Source organism: Aaosphaeria arxii, assembly GCF_010015735.1.
Source record: "Aaosphaeria arxii CBS 175.79 unplaced genomic scaffold BU24scaffold_3, whole genome shotgun sequence".
NCBI lineage: Eukaryota > Fungi > Ascomycota > Dothideomycetes > Pleosporales > Aaosphaeria > Aaosphaeria arxii.
Window position 1 is genome coordinate 4,008,144 of NW_022983476.1, and position 13,849 is coordinate 4,021,992.

General features: G+C 49.0%; 5 protein-coding genes across 5 annotated transcripts; 2 read left to right on the top strand and 3 right to left on the bottom strand.

The window, feature by feature from the left end:
- Positions 1-119: 119 nt before the first annotated feature.
- On the bottom strand, positions 120-1,695 carry BU24DRAFT_168018 (lytic polysaccharide monooxygenase). Its single transcript, XM_033521464.1, has one exon. It carries the CDS (start codon positions 1,380-1,382, stop codon positions 345-347), a length of 1,038 nt encoding a protein of 345 aa, XP_033386628.1. The 5' UTR covers positions 1,383-1,695; the 3' UTR covers positions 120-344.
- A 3,034-nt stretch (positions 1,696-4,729) lies between these two features.
- On the top strand, positions 4,730-7,635 carry BU24DRAFT_168046 (uncharacterized protein). The gene is made up of 3 exons (XM_033521465.1): positions 4,730-6,750; positions 6,805-6,992; positions 7,048-7,635. Exons 1-3 carry the CDS (start codon positions 4,987-4,989, stop codon positions 7,532-7,534), a joined length of 2,439 nt encoding a protein of 812 aa, XP_033386629.1. The 5' UTR covers positions 4,730-4,986; the 3' UTR covers positions 7,535-7,635.
- On the bottom strand, positions 7,631-8,240 carry BU24DRAFT_421272 (uncharacterized protein). Its single transcript, XM_033527688.1, has one exon. The coding sequence runs from the start codon at positions 7,857-7,859 to the stop codon at positions 7,680-7,682; it is 180 nt and encodes a 59-aa protein (XP_033386630.1). The 5' UTR covers positions 7,860-8,240; the 3' UTR covers positions 7,631-7,679.
- A 654-nt stretch (positions 8,241-8,894) lies between these two features.
- On the bottom strand, positions 8,895-10,524 carry BU24DRAFT_368672 (putative xenobiotic compound monooxygenase, DszA family). The gene is made up of 3 exons (XM_033524378.1): positions 9,967-10,524; positions 9,377-9,919; positions 8,895-9,325 (listed from the first exon to the last, which is right to left on the bottom strand). Exons 1-3 carry the CDS (start codon positions 10,470-10,472, stop codon positions 8,923-8,925), a joined length of 1,452 nt encoding a protein of 483 aa, XP_033386631.1. The 5' UTR covers positions 10,473-10,524; the 3' UTR covers positions 8,895-8,922.
- Positions 10,525-11,349: 825 nt separating this feature from the next.
- BU24DRAFT_491277 (uncharacterized protein) lies at positions 11,350-13,817 on the top strand. The gene is made up of 4 exons (XM_033533776.1): positions 11,350-11,652; positions 11,702-11,765; positions 11,818-12,655; positions 12,702-13,817. Exons 1-4 carry the CDS (start codon positions 11,541-11,543, stop codon positions 13,728-13,730), a joined length of 2,043 nt encoding a protein of 680 aa, XP_033386632.1. The 5' UTR covers positions 11,350-11,540; the 3' UTR covers positions 13,731-13,817.
- The last annotated feature ends 32 nt before the right edge of the window (positions 13,818-13,849 follow it).

The window sequence follows — 13,849 nt, forward strand, 5'->3', positions numbered from 1 at the left end:
CTCACCTGCCAGCATCAGATGAACTGCCCAGACGTCGGGGATATCAAGAATCAGGTAACAACGAAATAGCACAGGTCACGATCACTTCAAGAGATAGAAAAGCAGCAGATGACTTCATAGGCAAGGGGAATTTTGATATTCCATTCGTCGTGTAGTTGTATATACAAAGAAGTGAACATGGCTAAAAGATGCCATTCTAAATCGTCAGGGACCAAAATGCCCTGTCATGAGAAAATACTTGATGTGTCCAGAACAACAATAAGAAACCATCCACGACGCCGGGTCATGCAGTTTTATGGAGTAGTAGTAGATTTGCATCATTCAACACCCAAGATGCGAGACGCCTAGAAGTTGAAAGCGCGGGCGTGAGCGCGGCGGAGCTTCTGGGCAGTAGGAGAGCCAGCGTTAGCGCGAAGCCAGGTGATGAAAGTGTCAAGAGTGAAGGTCTTGGGAAGAGTGCTCTCGGAGCCCTCGTTGCCATTGCCGGCGCCCTGAGTAGGAGCGGGAGCAGCAGGAGCGCTGGTAGCAGCAGGAGCGCTGGTAGCCGCAGGAGCGCTGGTAGCAGCGGGAGCAGTAGGGTAGCCGGTGGTAGGGTTGGCGGGGGTGAGAGTGGCAGCAGGGGCAGAGGTGGGAGTAGGGGCAGCAGAAGAGCTGGCGGCGGGGGCGGGAGCAGGAGCAGGGCTGCCGCTGGAGGCACCGTCCCAGACAGCAGGGCCAGGGATGGGGTAGGAGGTGAAGGAGTTGTAGATGTCAAAGAGGACGCCCTTGTCGTCAGCCTTGTAAGCTCCAGGAATGGCGACACCAGCGGGGAGGGTGGTGGAACCGCCAGAAACGGTGATCTGGATGCAGTTGGGGTAGAACTGGGCACCACCGTTACGGTTACCCTCGTGGAGGGCGAGGATCTCATCACGGAGGATGTAGTCACCGTCGGCGAGGTCAGGGAGGGTGACGGAGTGCTTGCCCTTGTTGTTGATGAGGTTGATAACAGCCCACTCGCCGTTCTCGAAGCCCTTCTCGGCAATCTTGACCCAGACATCGCCCTCACCGTTGGAGGCAGCGGGAGCAAGGTAGGTCATGATGGGACCCTTGTGAGAGGGGTCGATGATGTCGTCGCCACGAGTGTTGTGGTACCACTCGATATCAATCTTGTCACCTGCCTTAACGGCAAGGGACTTTCCGGCCTTGGTGCTGCCACCAACGTTGCAAGTCATATCCTTGGAGGTCACATCGACGACGGGAGAGTTGTTGGGAGCCTCGCGGATGTAGCCACCGGAGCCAGTGCCAACGCCCTGGTCCTCGCCGTTAACCCAGACAGCGATGGGGCGAGAGTGGGCAGCGACCATGCTGGCACCGGCCAAAAGAGCGAAAGCGGAAGTCTTCATTGTGAGTGTAGTGGTTGGTGTTGTTGTTGTTGGTTGTTGGTTCGGTTTTGGACGGTAACAAGTATTTACTTCTCAAAAGTTGGTAAGAACGAAAGACGAATGGAAACGAATGTTCAAAGAATGTCTGAAAGAGTGTGTAAAAAGAGAGTGATGCTTCAAGCGTGCCCATTCAATAATGGGGATCGTGAGGCTCTTATACTGACTGCTTTACGGCCGTCCCCCCATCAACTTCGCTTTGAGGCAACAGCGTCAATAGCGTTGTTACTAAGGTCGTCAAGGGCATGCTTTCTGCAGCCAAGATGAATGTCAATCTATTCAGCGGGCGCTAGAGGCATGTAGTCCTCAGCAAGGCCCACCCTCCGCCGTATGCCGTTGGAATAAGGCTGGCGTGAAATCACAGCCAAGCCATATTCATCTACTTCGCCCGAAATGGGGTGCTCTAGGCGCGAAACCATTTCCTTCGATGGATTTCCGAGCGAATAGGCGTGGCGAACGGCAGGAAACGTGAAACCTCATGGCATTGCGTGAGTGGCAGAGGTGGAGTGTTCGAAGGAGCACGAGTAGTGGTCGGAATCTCGGCGATAAACGAAACCTCATACGGTGGCTACCATAAAGGGATGAGTTCATGCGACAAGTCATTGTTCTCTCTCCTGCTATCGTTTCACCAACAATAGCAGCAAATACACGGCACAGTCGGTCAGAGTTTGCACACAATGGACACTATTCATCTCGATTGCAGACAACTTGGTGGAGTGCATGTCTACATCGGTTTTTTTGGTTAGCAACGGTCGCGCAGTTGGGGACAAGATTAGCAGGAATACTCCACTTCATCTCGGTTCTAGAAGATTGTAATGATGATTGACTAGCGGTACAAGAGGGCGACACGCCCATGCCGCAAAGGAGACGGAGGATGGGGTAGGAGTTATTCCGTCTTGTCGAAGTTGCATGAAACGGGACCCCCTGTCGAGGAGGAAATTTGAGTGAGGTCAGGGCTTGTTTCGTGTTTCAACGACCCACTGCCATTAATGGCGTCAATGATCGAAAGGTACAAACCATCATGCTTCGATATTAACTGCAATAGCAGAACATTTTAACTTATGAGGTGAGATGAGATGAGATGAGAAGCCATGCATTGGCGTCGAGTGATGATTTGTCTGTTGTAAGTTGGCTGATGTTTGAAGTTAGTCGTTGGGTGAACGTTGAAGAGGATGAATAACATGGGGTGCCAAGGCTGGGTCGTTGCTGATTGGCTGTTTCGGTTCCTTTGGTTCCTGGTTGGCGGGTTTCGGTTCCGGTGTGGCTGCAGCTGTCAACCCTGGAATGAGTCTGGCTTGTCCTTTGCCCTTTACACAGGAACCAGGACACTCGAGTTATCATCCCGCCCCTATGGCATTGTTCATCGACATCTCCACCTACCTAGGTAATTACTCAGGAGGTAAGGAGTAGATAGCACTACCATGACATCGTTAGTAGTTATTAGTACTCCGTATAATACTTAAAATCTTACTTGTAGACCAGCCACCTCGCTTACCCGGCGAGACGCTCACGCTGAGTTGCAGACTCAACCGTCAGGGGCGAACTTAGAGCCCATCGTACTTGTACAGGCAGAACCGGCCTCACTATCGCCGCTCTCGTTTGGTTCTGTCTCTTCGCCGCATGCTGTTCTCAACAGAAACGTCGTGCAGGACTTCGAAGACTCTCCCGTGCCTGTTGGCGTCTTGCGTCGTGACTAGCTGCCGTGGTGTTCTCTCCAGATATAACTTCCGTGCGTTTGCCACTGCGTATAACTATTAGCTTTGGTTCTCCTGGATTGGAACGATTGAAATCTTGCTGTCGGAAAGGAATTTCTGCGTTCTAAGTTGTACATGATCAGTGGAGGTTTGGGTGGATTCTAGGAGTTGCAACCTTCTAGGGACTCATGTTGCCTTTTAAACATGGCCAAGTTGAACCGAATGAGCAATTTTGAGCATTCTTGAGCTCGTTAGACCTGTGCTAGCTCACTAGTAGGGTCTTGGATGGCACTTGACGATATTGATAATAATATAATCACATAGATACATATGTAAGTGTTGCAATGTAATAGATCTTGTCGCTGCACATACATGTCCATTGAATCACTACAAATGCGATCTCAGATGTGCCCAAAATATCAGGTACGAGAGCAGTGAAGACCTCCCTCTTCGTTCTGCTATTCGCTTTAACGCCAGCCAATCGCCTCAACTGTACGTCTCCCTGTATCTCATCATTGCTCAGCAAGAACTTCTCTACCTCAGCATAGAATTCAAATAATGTCTGGTCTTTAGCCATAATCTTAGCAATTGATTATTGAATCAAGTGAGCCCTGACCACCCACCTATGCACTACAAGTATGAACACGCGGTCATAGCGCTATGAAAGTTATCAAGGTCTCCGTCATATATCTGTATTGATAGACAACCACCGCGACTGCGAAGTCGAATATAATATTAAGAACTATTTATTGTTTACCAATATTGGAAGAAATCAATTTGGTTCGCAAATGACCGTTGGCGCGGGTTGCACAAATTTACGACGAAATTCAATGATACTTTTCACCGCCGAAGAGAGTACGTTGTTTTAATTACACTCTATTAATGGACTACATCCAAACCGAACAAAAGAGAAAACCAAAACTATACTGAATATATATTTAAAAGTCCCATTTATCATTGATTCCGTCTTTTTCCTTATTCAAATGCTAGATGCCTGGTTTGCAGTGATGTACCAGTGATGGATGGCCGGGCCAGAAGGGGTTGTATAGCGAATGATACGCATTCCATGTTCATGCGCCCTGTCCTTCAAGCCAAAATAACCAGCAAGGTTAGATACTCTATGTAAGTATGATACATATAGAAAGCCACAGGCAAATAAACAATAGTCGTGTTTGTGGCTGATCGTTACAACCACTTTTGGCTAGCGCTTGAAGTGGATGAGTTTCGACTCTGCCTGCAGCAGGGTCTGGTGACAAGCCCCTCAACACCACACTTCACCCTCACCATAGCTGTTCGGAAACTCGCGATGCCTTCAACACGTGGTAGCTTCGACGCCCAGATGCTTCGCTGCAGTGGTTGAAGTTTACCAACTCTTGACTTGTGTTGAGACGTCTCTAAAGTCCCTCCATGCAATAGTTCCTCTCTGTTAAGGTTGGCTTCCCAGACACCTTCGGTTTCGCCTGCTGTATCTCGCGTTTGAGCATCAGGAAATGCCGGGGGACATAGTCAATGCACGGATGCGGCAGATCACGTTCGCGTTAATCTAATCTATGATAATGTCTTGAGTTTTTGGACGCAACTCACATATACCTTCTGCGTCCCAGCCATGCGACGCGACAATGCTGAAGTTTGCGAGCTTCGAGGTTCACACCGTGACCTCAGTCCTTAGGCATACATCAGTGATGCAGTTTTGAAGGCATCAAAATACGACATAGATACCTTATTTTTACTTTTTAAATACTCCGTTGTTTAATACATCCTCGACATTGCGCTGGATCGCTCACATACTTAATGTACTAATTAAAGAACCACGGAGATATATTCGAATTAGACTCGCCTTCGAAAGCTACGATAGACAGTACCATTTTCTGAAAATGCATCGAACATATCTTCTGCTGCTGAGCGCCTGCGGCGTCTCACTTGCACGAATGCACCCATATCTCTATGGTGTACCGAAAGGACCTGGAATGGACATGGAGGAACTTGCAGTGGTTGATGTCGTATCGCTCGCATTGGACAACTCAACATCATTGAATGCTACTCGGCCTCGTCCGACATCTCCCTCAGCTGTTCCATCGACACCCGCTCTTGCTGAGCCTTGCGCCGTTGTCAGCAGCACAGTGCAAGGACTGCCACCTGGTTCACGGAGAATTGTGCCCGCAGAGCTAGGTATGCGATGCTTGAAATCGGTTCCATTAGATCAAGAAGGCAATGTCAAGTTGATCGACGATCTGAAACTGTATCTGGCATGGCAATCCAACTTGGGCTTTTTGAAGAATCCTCCAGCAGAGTACACCGAGGCCCCTGTGGACATAATAGAAGAGATGAATGGCATGCAAGAGCAACTAAAGTCCGGTGGCTACAACAGCGAATACGATTTTCAGACCGACTTGATGTCATTATTCAATCGTGCATACGACAACCATCTAGCGTGGCAGCCGGACATCCTCGCTGGTGTTATTCAATTCCAGAGACCAGCAGGGACGGAGCTTGTGTCTGTCTCTAGCGATGGACGAGCGCTTCCGGAAATCTTCGCATATCGCGACTTGGAACTTGCAAATCGAGATAAGTCATTCCAGCCTTCGCCTGTCAGGACGATCAACGGTCGTGGTGTAGAAGAGTACCTTCAGAGTGTTGCAGTCCAGGCCGACTTTCACGATGCTGACACCCGCTGGAATGCCCTCTTCCCAAGCCAGCCGCTAATAGCATCGGGAACTACTTTCTTAGGCTCATTCAGGACAGGAGAATACCAAGGACCAAACACCACAATGGCATTCACCAATGGAACAGCAAAGTCAATGATCAACCTGGCTGTGGTCATTGCGGACTTCAATGGTGTCAACAGCGGAGCAACCTTTTTCCAAAAGTTCTGTCGTGGACCTCAACCCGTGGCTCCCCCAACAACCACTCAAGCGCCACCATCTGTGTCGGTCTCACCACCCTCAAGCACACCAACTCCAACGCCCTCGCACATTGGCTACCCCAAGGCAGTGATCCTGCATCCGAATCTCTCCGTTGGGGGCTACCACATCAATGAGACCGGATATGATGATGTTGCAATCCTTAGTATTCCCAGCTACGACTCTCCAGATGTGCAGCTATTCCAGAATGTCATGCGAGACTTCATCCGTCTATCTGCTGCGTCAGGCAAGACAAAGATGATATTCGATCTCCGTGGCAATGGAGGAGGCAATGCTATTTTGGGCTACGACTCCTTCAAACAGGTTTTTCCCCAAGCGGATCAAGAGCCTTTCGGTGGGACCCGATATCGAGCGAACGAAGCCCTGAATATGGTGGGGAAGATATCGGAGAACTTCGAAGCAGGAAATACATTTGTGCAGGGTAACCAGACTGCCTTCCTTCAAGCCTTTGGGGCCAGCACACCGGAAGATATCTCACTATTCACCGCCGGGTTCAATCCTGTGCACCAGCTCGACGTTAACAACGAGAGAATTGACACCTGGGATCAGTTATTCGGACCAGAAACTATTAATGGCGATCAATTTACGACGACTATCCGATATAACTTCAGCGACGAACCTTCATACACTTATCCTGGATTTTCCGTCATTGGCTTCTTGAATAACACCAACGAGACCGCAACCCCACAGCCCTTCACATCCGAGAACATGGTCATGGTATGCTATCTACAAACTCAAACAGCGATCTTACATAATGCTGACCTCTTCTAGCTTCACGATGGAATGTGCTCGTCAACCTGTACCATCGTTTCCGAGCTTCTGAAAAACCAAGGCGGTGTCCGCACGATTGCGATCGGTGGCCAACCAAAAGTCGGACCCATGCAGGGCATAGGTGGTACAAAAGGCGCACAGTCATTCAACTGGGATGACGTTCAGATCCGCACTCAGATTGTGTACTTGTAAGCTCATCACCCCTCAAAATCATCGACAACATCAGATGCTGACATCGAGCAGTACCGGTAGCCCTGAAGAACAGGCACAGTGGAATAACACCGCGCTTGGCCGGACTGCATTTGCAAACCAGCTCTTCACTCGCACGGCGTACGCTGGAGGGCGACCTGCCGGCGGCATCAATCTACGAGATAACCTGCGTCGCAACGACAGATCGAAAACACCTCTCGAATTCGTCTACGAAGCGGCTGATTGCAGGATGTGGTACACGGCACCTATGATCAATGATGTCACGCAAGTGTGGAAAGGCGTGGTTGACAGGATGTTCACGGCGGATGATTCAGGCATGCAGGGCTGCGTTCAGGATAGCACGGGTCATAAGAGCTCTGTGAGCGGTGGTGGACAGGCAAAGAGTGGGGAGGTGCCGCCGCCGCCTCCCCCGGAGGATGAGAAGGGCGCAGAGCAATTGACTGGAGCGGCAGGATCGCTCGCCGTTGTAGGTAAAAGATGGTATGCTTTGTTGTTACTGGTAATATCTGTAATTCTGTAGACTCATAAGGCGGGCGTTTTGGGTAGTTTTTTTGGAGCTTGTTAGGGATTCACGATCTCAATTTCGAATTGCATTTACGCAGACGGACACCAAGACGTCTGCATGTACCAATATACCCAATCAAAATGTTAATACAGTATCAGCATCACAACCGTTTGAACGCGCCAGAGTTGAAGTATCCAACGATTGCTGGGGCCTCAATCATTGCTGCCAGTGACTGACGCCCCGAGGGTTGAGTTCCGCCAAACCCTATGTCCCATACGCTTTGAAAATGAGGCCATTCAAAATTCCCATTAAAAGCACGCCAGATCTTAATAGATAGCATAATACCTCACGTTTAACGATTGCCAGGTACGCGAAGTCCGAATTCCAGGAAACCGGTACTGTCACCCGAGCCTCAAGTCATGACTGAGACCAGATCTCTAATGTACTGCTATATCCGATGATCGCATAAGAACAATAGCTAGTACTTGCACCGTATCAGATTGGGTGGGATTTTCGGATGAGACGAGTTTGGGGGTAAGCGAGTGGTTGATCGGATCGATCCGTAGAGTGTCGCATTTAGCCGCATTGCTGCATCGCCGTGTATGTACGTTGATGGAACGTGTTCACGGTACTCCTTACTGATGTTACACGTTGTTTTATACGGTAATGGCTCTAGATGCAGGTTCATTGTACCGGAACGACTCTAACGTCCTGCCGTATGTACGCCCTACAAGAACTTGACATCACTTCATGATTGTTGGGGATGCGCGCATTCTGACACCATTGAATGATCACGTACGTGTTCCATGCAGACTTCTAGCTTACACTCTCCTTGATGCTTTCCTTGTCTGGCAATAGATGATCCGCATTGGGAATGCTCCTGGCAAGGGTCTATATGCACGCGCGGCATGATTGTAGGTACCCCCACGTTGACTCCCGTGCTAATATTGCTGGGAGAGATTGATGTAGGGGCTTTAAAGCAATGGAAACATTCAAGAAATGCTTAAGACATAGCATAATGCGCATCTAATTAACTGAAGTCGTACAGTTGGTACCTTTCACGCTGATGACGCGCAAGTGAATGACGATAAGCTTATTCCGTGCTCGTAGAGATATGGGAATGGGGATGAGTGTTGCCATTGCGACTCTTCGCTTGAGAAGTGCTGTATTGCGCCATTCCTTCTAAAACCCAATCTCGAGGGCCTACGGTGAGAAAAATCGTCTTCGCCATTCTCTATACGCTACAGCACTGACCCGCTATTTGTCTCATGATCACGGCGGGATTCGATAATACATTTGATGTCGTAATATTAAGACGGAAAATATAGGGAGGTTGGCCATTGGACTTCATTCTGATTTCGTCGCCCTTGTACCTATTGAGATAAGATGAACGATGAATCTGTTTACTTGGGTATTACGTGGTCTTTCGCCTCAACGCCTGCCTTCCATCTGTATGAGCTTCCAACATGATTTGGTAACGTGGCGCTTTGCCCCTTTGTCTTGTAGAAGTTCTCTCGATACGTTCCCCCCGGTACAGCATAGTCATCCCAGAACAAGCCGCGTTTCCTCAGCTCCGGTATCAGTAGCTCAATCACATCAACAAATGTTCCGGGCTTAATGGCATAAGCGATGTTAAAACCATCAACATCTGCTTCGCGGACCCAGCGCTCGAATTCGTCAGCGACCTGCTCGGGGGTGCCGACTACAGTTGCTCCGAGACCCCCAATACAGATGTGTCTTCCGACAGTCACTTTGGTCCATTTTGGGATACCAGGCACAGCATGAGACCATGCCTCTACCGCGGAACTATTTGCACATTAGCTTTGCACTTAGCTGCGACCCAGCACATAAACTTACCGAATTGCGTTTGACTCGACATGGCGTAGCTCCTCATCGTCGCTGTACACAGCAAGGTCAATACCTGTCCAGCCACCAAAAAGGGCTAGAGCGCCATCGACATCTCCATACTGTATGTAATCATCGTACTTCGCTTTCGCCTCTTCTTCAGTCTTTGCAATGACTGGACAAATCAACGCAAGAAACTTCACGTCATCTCTCCGGCGCCCGAATCCCTCTGCAAGATCTCTGATTTCAGCAATGTTCTTCGCAATCGTTGACGGACTGTGGCCAGCAACGAAGATTGCTTCAGCATGCTGTGCAGCAAATGTTTTTCCGGCTTTTGACGTGCCCGCCTGGAGGAGGAGAGGAGTCCTCTGAGGCGAAGGCTGGCAAATATGCGGACCTGGGACGGTGTAGTATTTGCCTTCATGGTTGATCTCCCTGACCCGAGATGGCTCAGTGTAGATGCCCCGTTTTCTGTCGAGTACCACTGCATCATCGCGCCAGGAGGATTCGAATAACTTGTACAACACCTGCAAATACTCTTCTGCAATTTGATATCTTTTGGCCCGATTAGCACAGCCCATTATAGAGGATGCTGTTCTCACCTTTCATCGTGTGCAGGCTGCTCAGTGTGACCGAGATTTCTCGCTGCAGAATCCAGGTAGCCCGTGACAATGTTCCAACCCAACCGACCTTTGGTGAGATGATCAATCGTACTCAGCCTCCGAGCAAGATGGTAAGGCTGTTCATATGTGGTTGCAACCGTGACTCCAAACCCCAAGCTCTTTGTCGCCGCAGCCATGGCAGGCACCACAGCAAGTGGTTCGTTCACAGGCCATTGCGCACCGCTTTTGATTGCTGGCTCTAGGTTACGTGGGCCTTGGTAGACGTCGTAACCTCCAAGTACATCTGCAATGAAAATACCGTGAAACTTGGCAGATTCGAGCAGCTTCGCAAGTTCTACCCAGTGTTCGACTGAGTTGAATTCCGAGGAGTGATCATCGGGGTGCTTCCACAGACCAGGAGATTGATGCCCGGAGCACATCTCCACGAAAGCATTCAACACCAAGGGCTTCTTTGGAGATGATCCATTTTGAGTGTCTGCGGTCATTTTAACGCAACTTGCAAAGATGTTCTAGCGCTTGTATTCAATTCGCTCTGGAGATGATCCTGAAATCAAAATTCGAAGATATTTTATTTGGGTTCTTATGGTCTAGCAATGGTAAGAGTGGCAGTTTAATTAAGCTCTTTAATACGAAATCATCACGTGTGAATGCGGATCGGTCGCGTGGGGATGGTTCACACAATCGATTGCAACATGCGGGGATAAGTTGTCGTGATAACATTCATTTCACCAACCAAGCCGAATTCAGTTTAGCGCAGCATCGAAAACCATAGCATCCTCTGAAAGAACTCAGCTCCGAATGGAGGTTCTGAGATTATACTTGAGCGCATAATATAGACTTCGAAATTATCGACTCTGTGATTTGACCGGCGATTCTGGAGCTGAAGTTTCCAGGCCCCCTGTCGAACAATTGCAGGACCCCACGCATATCGCGATCACAGCACAGGATGATATCGATCAACGGTGCCCACGAAGCTATTGGACCGGTTGCAGTACGATTTGATGGCGGCCCAATAGGAGAATTGAGTCGCCCTTTTATGGATTGACATCAGGATCAACGACAAAGCACCTTTCGTCCTATCATCACACCATGCTGCGCGCGCAATTGTCTCCGGCGATCGTTCATTGCATAGATCCAGGCGCCACAATTCTTTCATCCCATGCATCTTAAGTATTTGTGCAAGATTTGTGGTTCCAGACCAGCTAACCCAAGGAACGGTCAAGGGTCAACTTGACTTCTCCGCATTCGCGTCTTTCTTCACGCGATTGAAACCACTGATAACGTGCTCAGATCAAAATGTTTGCATAGAAATATGTATGATGATGCATAAATGACTGTACTTAATCAATGTATTTTCTCTCCATTTCCCTGACCTTGACAGTATGTTGTAGGTCTGGCGAGTACAGCACGCAAGTATCCTGGATCACCCATCTCAAATCAGACATATCTTCGAGAATATCAGCACCTCTTATTAATCTTTCTTTCATTACGATTGAATTCCATTAAGTGACGCTCTGTTGAAAGGACTGAACGTCCATTGAGGATCAGTCACTATGGCTGAGTTGATGAGTCGGCAAAACGGCGAAGATGTCGTAGTACAACCGCCATTGTCCCAGGCCGTTGGTTATGTGGTGGTTGTAGTGATTGGGCTCGTCATAGCAGCCGGTATGTTGGGAGTATCAGGTACCGCAAGTGGGAAGACTAACATAAAAAGTCATGGTCTTCGTAACAAAAGTCCTCAAGCGCACTGTTGGCGAAGATAACCGCAAAACTGAAATGTAAGTGCCGGCCAGCATCAAAGTTTTCAAACATAACTGATGACGAAACCAGGTTCATGACTGCAAATCGAAGCGTTACGCCTGGACTTACGACATCTGCTGTTGTATCTTCATGGCTTTGGTCGACTGCCATGCTTGGTTCAACTCTAGTTGGATATGTTAACGGCGTATCTGGCCCATTCTGGTTCGCCGCTGGATGTAGTCCAATGATCGTCTTCTTTGCCGTCCTCGGTATCTCATGCAAGCGAAAGATACCTGAAGCGCATACGCTATTAGAAATTGTTCGCATTCGATATGGCACGACTGCGCATATTGTTTACATGTTTCTTTGCCTCGTCAACAACATTATTGCGGTGGCCAATATGCTGCTCGGGGCTTCCTCTGCAATCTCTGCTATGACTGGTATGCATATCATCGCGGCAACCTTTCTGCTACCGGTCGGTGTTGCCGTATACACTTTTGTGGGAGGCATCAAGGCGACCTTCCTCACCGACTACATGCATACATTTACGATTCTCATAATTCTCTGTTACTTCTCGGTCAAAGCCTTCACCTTGGAGGAGGTCGGTTCCGTCTCGAATCTATACGAACTCCTGAAAGCAGCTAGCGCGCGACATCCGGTGGCAGGCAATGAGGATGGATCATATTTGACGATGACTTCCAAAGGCGGAATCCTCTTCGGCATCATACACATCGCAGCGAACTTTGGTCTTGTCATCATGGACACAAGCTTCTTCATCAAAGCATTCAGCGCGAGCCCGAAAGCAGTGGTTCCTGGATATGTTATTGGTGGTATTGCGTATTTTGCCATTCCTTGGGCTATGGGAACATTGGCAAGCTCAGTGGTGCTAGGCTTGGAGAACAACCCCATCTTCCCCACCTATCCTAGGGTGAGTCTTCTTAAATTTCTACAAAGAGCGCAGCTGATCATTACAGCGTATGACTTCATCAGAAATATCAGGTGGATTGGTCTTGCCATACTTCGCCATAACGATCGCTGGCAAAGGTGGCGCTGCCGGGATTTTGCTCATAACCTTTATGGCCGTCACCTCAACATTGTCCGCCCAGGTCATCGCGGTCTCTTCAATCATCAGCTTTGATATGTACCGAACGTATTTCAACAAGAATGCGACGGATAAAGACGTGATTCGCTGGTCACATTTCGGTGTTATCTTTTTCGCATTGTTCTCCTCTGCATTTTCAACAATGCTACATTATGTTGGCGTTGACCTCGGGTGGACGCTCTACATGCTGGGTGTTTTGACCTGTCCTGGAATCTTCCCCACGACCTTCACTATTCTATGGAGGAGACAATCAAGAGCCGCAGCAATCATCTCTCCTCTGCTTGGTATGGTGACCGGAATCGCCGTTTGGCTGGGCTCGGCGTACGCACTCTATGGCACGGTGAGCATTGCCTCTACTGGCGCAACCGTGCCTTGTGTGTGGGGAACTGTGGCCTCCGCAATCAGTCCGTTGCCTTACTCCGTGATCATTACTCTATTCAAGCCGGAGTACTTCGACTGGGCAGAATTTCGCAAGGAACGCCTCGCTTTTGAAGTTGATGATACACAGTCAACGAATGAGCGTCGCACAGACATCGAAATCAATAATGAAGATGTGAGCGAGTCACAGTCTTTGCTGAAGCGATGGGGACGTATCGCTGCGATCTGGGCGCTCGCAACGTTCCTGGGACACTGGGTGTTATGGCCATTGCCGATGTACGCGAGCAAGTATGTTTTTGGCAAAGGGTTTTTCGCAGCGTGGTTGGTGATCTCTATAATTTGGCTATGGGGAACGCTTTTCATTGTTGGATTCTATCCCATCATCGATGGACGTCAACAGATCGTTGACGTATGGAAGGCGGTTAGGCAAGGTGGTCACAGAAAGCGGACGAAAGATTCGACTGCCGATGAAAGTAGCAGTGGTGCAGTGACCCCAACGGTGATCCAGGGGGACAAGAAATAGGATACACAGTAAAGAAGATAGAACAGTGTAGATTTATAGAAGGAGGATGGTATATTGATAATCAGAATAGCGTAGATTTAGACTAGGAGAATGGTATATTGATGATCTCGTTTGCTACG

Bases quoted from the DNA above. Each gene is read 5' to 3' on its own strand.
- BU24DRAFT_421272 (XM_033527688.1), bottom strand. From the start codon at position 7,859: ATGCTATCTATTAAGATCTGGCGTGCTTTTAATGGGAATTTTGAATGG.
- BU24DRAFT_368672 (XM_033524378.1), bottom strand. From the start codon at position 10,472: ATGACCGCAGACACTCAAAATGGATCATCTCCAAAGAAGCCCTTGGTG. The intron at 9,920-9,966 runs GTGAGAACAGCA...TCGGGCCAAAAG, and splicing joins CAGCCTGCACACGATGAAAG to ATATCAAATTGCAGAAGAGT. The intron at 9,326-9,376 runs GTAAGTTTATGT...ATGTGCAAATAG, and splicing joins GTCGAGTCAAACGCAATTCG to TTCCGCGGTAGAGGCATGGT.
- BU24DRAFT_491277 (XM_033533776.1), top strand. From the start codon at position 11,541: ATGGCTGAGTTGATGAGTCGGCAAAACGGCGAAGATGTCGTAGTACAA. The intron at 11,653-11,701 runs GTATGTTGGGAG...TAACATAAAAAG, and splicing joins TGGGCTCGTCATAGCAGCCG to TCATGGTCTTCGTAACAAAA. The intron at 12,656-12,701 runs GTGAGTCTTCTT...TGATCATTACAG, and splicing joins TCTTCCCCACCTATCCTAGG to CGTATGACTTCATCAGAAAT.
- BU24DRAFT_168046 (XM_033521465.1), top strand. From the start codon at position 4,987: ATGCATCGAACATATCTTCTGCTGCTGAGCGCCTGCGGCGTCTCACTT. The intron at 6,751-6,804 runs GTATGCTATCTA...GACCTCTTCTAG, and splicing joins CATCCGAGAACATGGTCATG to CTTCACGATGGAATGTGCTC. The intron at 6,993-7,047 runs GTAAGCTCATCA...GACATCGAGCAG, and splicing joins CGCACTCAGATTGTGTACTT to TACCGGTAGCCCTGAAGAAC.
- BU24DRAFT_168018 (XM_033521464.1), bottom strand. From the start codon at position 1,382: ATGAAGACTTCCGCTTTCGCTCTTTTGGCCGGTGCCAGCATGGTCGCT.